Consider the following 4,723-nt stretch of genomic DNA (forward strand, 5'->3'; position numbering starts at 1 on the left):
GCACATGCCTGGCACAGGGAAAAGCCATTGCTATGTGCCTGGCAGTCCTGGTGTCATAGTTCATATGATGATCCTGGATCCCCAGTGGAGCTGGGGTGTGACTCCCACATGGTCGACCCATGAGTGCTCTGGCCGCCAGCCGGTGCCTGTGTTTTCAGCTTGGATGAGGCCTGGGGGCTGGGACACATGCTCGTATCTGCTCTTCCCCAACAGCACGGGTGAGAAGAGAGCTTTGCAAACAGTACCATCGGGTATTATTTCCATGACTGTCCCCACATGAGAATCCCATAAACACAGCACTGGAAAAAACCCTGGACGTTTCTCAGCCCAGATGGGGAAACCGAGGCCCCCAGAAGGAAAGGCCAGCTTGCCTGGGTCACATGTGCCCAGAGTCCCATCTGTGACTAGCAGCCCATGGAGGGTGGTGGCCTGTGGGTCCCTGCAGCCAGCTCCTGCCCTGGGGAGAAACTCCTCCTGAGAAATGGAACTGGGCCTCACCTTCACGTCCCCACAAAGTCCTCACACTGCTTTTGAAAAAGCTACCCTTGAGTGACAAAAGGGTGCTGGGCAACCACATGTCCCATGCCCAGGGGCCAGGACTGTGAGAAGTCAAGCAAGGTAGGAGCCCCACCAGCCCTGGCTGCAGCAGGAGGCCTGGCAGCAGATGCCACTGTGGATGATGAGGATCCACCCTAGCAGACCGGTCACCAGAAACAGTTAACTCAGGTTACCTTGTGCACCCACGAACTGCCTGCCAGGCACCCGGTCCAGCCTCCTCCCAGCCCAGGGCAGAAGGCACTGCCACCCTCCTTTATCTCAGAAGGGAAAGGGCGTTGTGCTGCTCACACAGGTGAATGCTGCGGTTTCTCCCCTGGGGAGAGGTTTGAAGGCTGAAGCCAGGTCTACATGGGTCTGGTCCCTCGTTATCATCGGCTGAGGGTCCCTGTTGCTGAGCCGAAGCAGCGGGACCCGCCACTCTCAGGTCCCAGGGGCATTTCCCAGAGTCTGGCCCCAGCTGGGTCTCGAGGCCAGCCCCTTCGCCCTCCTCGCCCAGCCCTCCCAGGCAGCTGGGGGAGGCTCAGTTAATTATATGTCTAAATACATCTCGACCATCTCAGGTTGAGCCCCCGCTTTGTCCCTGACCCAGTGCGGGGTCAGGTGGGGGGGGGGGGAAGTCAGCAACTGTCACGTAGGGCACCATAAGGGTCCACCAGTTCTTTTCTTCTCCTAGCCCAAGGCACCAGCAAAAATACTGCTAGCTGTTCTGTTTTTGCTATTTTACGTCACCCTTTCCATTGTAAGCCATAATTTTCAGAGGTTTATAGGTCAGCTATTAAAAAAATAATAAACGTCTCTTTTACCAAGAGGGAACGCTTTGAAACTAGTCGGCTGGTAGGGCTGACAGTGTGGGTGCACAGGGAGGCACACAGCCTCGACTTCTTCCACCAAAGCCTGGTCATCAGAAGCCACCCCTCCCCAAGCGCTCCTGGTTCCAGGGCACCACCCCCTTGTGTTCCCATTTCTCCCTCCCCTCAGAGGCTTCCAGGCTGCCCCCACTCCACTGCAGGTGTGACTAGACCTTGAACATTTTGGGTGTTTTGTGGCAAGACCTAGGGAGACCCTGGCCCACAAAAACAGGAGACCCTGGTGCAAGGCCTGAAGAAAAGTCTGTAGGACTGGATGTGTCTTGGTGGAGTGCTGCTCCCCACCCTCCACCCCAGCACATCCTCAAACTACCAGGGTTCTGAGCCCATCAGCTGGGGGCAGAGGGGTTTCTCATGGTTTCCGTTAAACAAGCCTGAGTCTGGGCAGCAAGTCAGGGGCTGTGCTCCCTGCCTGCTGGGGCTATGTGAAGCCCACACTTGTCTTTCTGCAGCCCCGCAGGTGGGAGGTGATAAATGCAGGGTGCACTGCAGGCCGGCCGCCCCTCCTGAGATAAGGGGACTGCAGCAGGTGGATTTGGGCCAGGCCCAGCCAGGAGAGAGGCTTCTCCTTTTGGATGGACTGGGGATGCCCACTTTGGCCTGCTCTCTCCTGCGTTCTAGCTCTCCAGCTTTTGGGGGTGCAGGAGAAGGGAGCTGGAGGCAGGCACAAGCACAAACAGACTGGAGTTGCAGCATTTTTCGGCCTCTTTATTTAGAACCCGGCGGACGAGGGGCCGGGGCAGTGGTACAGACGGCTCAGGAACCATTTTAACAGATTTGTCTTCAAGTTTAAGATAAACACAGTAATAATAAGAGAGAGAGCGAAAGCGCGAAGAGACTGCAAGCTAGATGGGCATGTATGGCAGCTACAGCTTGTGAGTGACCCCTTTCCCCAGAGTCCGCGATGAAAATAAAGTTACACTTGTCAATAACCGCAGGTGGGAGATGGATAGTGCCTTTGGCATAACCAATAACCAAGCTAGTGCGTGGCAGAGCGGTCCACGCCTGGACATAAATAGAAAATATAAGTTAGTATAACTTTAAAAACTTTTTGTACAAATATACATGGTTTTTTTATTTTTTCCTTTTTTTTTTCTTTTTTCTTTTTTTTTTTGCACTGAGTTTCAGCAGAGATTAAACATTTTATATAAATGACTCTTAAAGCTTTACACCTTGGGACCAGTGTACCTTCTCGTGCAGAATACATTTAGATATAAAAAGACGTTATTAATACATTGCACAGTTTTCAAAATTTAAACACAAAACCGAACGCTGCTCTGCGGCAGCCGCCGCCGGTTGCTGCTACATGAACGGTCCCAGCCGAGGCCCAGCGCCCTTCCAACGTCCGCTGCCCCAGCAGGTTCCCTCGGGGCTCTTTGGGCTCTAAACTGCGGGGAGAGGGGCGGTCAGGAAAGCCGGCGGGGACCCCGCGGGTCAGCCCTCCGCGCCCCCCAGGTACGCTGTACTCACTTCGCTCACCGCAGCCTCTTGCGCGGGGTCTGCTCCACCGAGCCCACTCCAGGGGCGGCGCTGGGAGAGGGACACGGCGCGGGGACATCGCCCGACGACTTCTCAGGCGCTGATCTCTTGCGCTTGGCGAAGAAATCTGCGGGCGACAGCGCGCGCGGCCGGTCAGGGCGGGGCCGGCCCGGAGCCCCGAGAGGGGGCCGGGAGAGGGCACGGGGCGCGGGCCGGCCGGGGTGGGGGCGCCGTCCCCGCCCGCGCCGAGGTCCGCGGCGGGTCAGCTTTGTTTACGTCGCCGCGCAATGTGCTGTGTAAGCATTTCCCCTTGTCCCGCGGCCAAGCCCCCCGGGGCCGCCGCCGCGCTTAACCCCCTCCGCGCCGTGCTCACGGCGCCCGGCCGCGCCCGGGGAGGGGCTCCCGCGGCCGGGGGCGAAGACTGCGCTCCCCGGGGGTCGCGGCCGGGACTCAGCCTCCCACCCCGCCCGCGCAAAGCCGCTGGAAGGCACAACAACGGGGCGGGGAGGGGGGTGCGGGCGCAGCCGCGCCCTGAGCGCTGCGGGCCCTTTAATGCCACGGGAGGAGGCGGGAACCCAGCGAGGCCCCCGAGGGCTGGGGGGACCGGCCGGCCGGACAAAGCGGGGCCGGGCCGGGCCGGGGCGGGGCCGTGCGGGGCTCACCGGAGATCAGAGGCCCGGACAGCTTCTTGATCGCCGCGCCGTTGGCGCTGGCGGCCGCGGTGCCGGCCGCGGGACGTCCCGGAATCCCCGAGTGCAGCTGGTCAGCGAGAGGCTCCTGGCCGCGCTGCCCCTGGTTCGCGCCCTGCTCGGCGCTCTCTTGAGGCGCCGCGTCCTGGGCCGGGGCCGGGGCCGGGGCCAGGGCCGGGGCCGGAGCTGGGGCCGGGGCCAGGACCGCGACCGGAGCCGCAATCGGAGCCGGGGCCGGGGCTGGAGCCAGGACCGGGGCTGGGGGCGGGGTGGACGCCGGGGCCGGGACCGGGACATTAGGCAGCTGCTCCGGCGCCTCCTCGAGGCCGTCGAGGGACTCAGCGGCCGGCTCGAGGGGCGGGCTGACAGCCACCGCGACCGCGACGGGCCGCGGCGCCAGCAGCAGGCGGCAGCGCCCCACCTGCACCGTCTCGCGGTAGAACGCGGGCACCGAGTCGCTGTCCACTTCGGTCCACTGCAGGCGTCCTGGGCCCCGCAGCGGCATGTCCTGCTGGAAGTCGTAATCCCAGCGGTTCTGGTCCTCGGCGTTCAGCTCGGCCAGGCGGGCCTGCAGCTCGCGGCTCAGCTCCTCGTGGTCCACCGGCCCGAAGAGGCTGCGGCAGGCGCTGGTGCGCACAAGTACCGGGAAGGTCCCACGGGCGACAAGACGCTCCATCGTGGATGTGCTGCGGAGGGACGCGTCGGACATGGCCAGGGGCTGCGCGAACGCGGGCAGCGAGAGAGGAGAGGACAGCGAGAAGAAGGGGAAAGGAGAGGAGGAGAGGGCGGAGGCCGGGTGCAAGGGAGACCCCGCGCCGCCCGACTCTGCGTGTGCGAGGGACGCGGCGGCTACCTGGCTGTCCGGTGGTGGACTCTCCTGCGTCGGGTTCGTCTGTCTCGTTCGGCCGGCAGCCGCGCCCCCTCGATGCCTACTGGCTCGCTCGCTCGCTCAGACCTGGCTGGCACCCCTCGAGCACAGCGCACTTGGCCTGTGGAACGCCCAGCCCGCCTGCGCCCCCTTTATACGCGCGGGCCCCACCCCCGTGCGCGCGGGCCCGGCCGCGATTAGCATAATGTAGTATTTTCAGTTTCAACAACACCGCGGCGATTGGCGGCCGCCCCGCTGCCCCG

General features: G+C 62.5%; 1 protein-coding gene across 3 annotated transcripts; it reads right to left on the reverse strand.

Moving 5' to 3' along the window:
- Positions 1-2,111: 2,111 nt before the first annotated feature.
- Positions 2,112-4,687, reverse strand: CDKN1C (cyclin-dependent kinase inhibitor 1C (p57, Kip2)). Of its 3 annotated transcripts, XM_011930105.1 has the most exons (4): positions 4,446-4,596; positions 3,566-4,278; positions 2,895-3,030; positions 2,112-2,812 (listed from the first exon to the last, which is right to left on the reverse strand). In XM_011930105.1, the coding sequence occupies exons 2-3, from the start codon at positions 4,266-4,268 to the stop codon at positions 2,900-2,902; spliced, it is 834 nt and encodes a 277-aa protein (XP_011785495.1). In that variant the 5' UTR covers positions 4,269-4,278; positions 4,446-4,596; the 3' UTR covers positions 2,112-2,812; positions 2,895-2,899. The 3 variants fall into 3 exon arrangements, with proteins under 3 accessions (XP_011785495.1, XP_011785494.1, XP_011785493.1); XM_011930104.1 differs by having other exon boundaries at positions 2,112-2,807; positions 3,566-4,687; XM_011930103.1 differs by having other exon boundaries at positions 3,566-4,687.
- Between the last annotated feature and the right edge of the window lie 36 nt (positions 4,688-4,723).

Source organism: Colobus angolensis, unplaced genomic scaffold (assembly GCF_000951035.1).
Source record: "Colobus angolensis palliatus isolate OR3802 unplaced genomic scaffold, Cang.pa_1.0 Scaffold84, whole genome shotgun sequence".
Lineage (NCBI taxonomy): Eukaryota > Metazoa > Chordata > Mammalia > Primates > Cercopithecidae > Colobus > Colobus angolensis.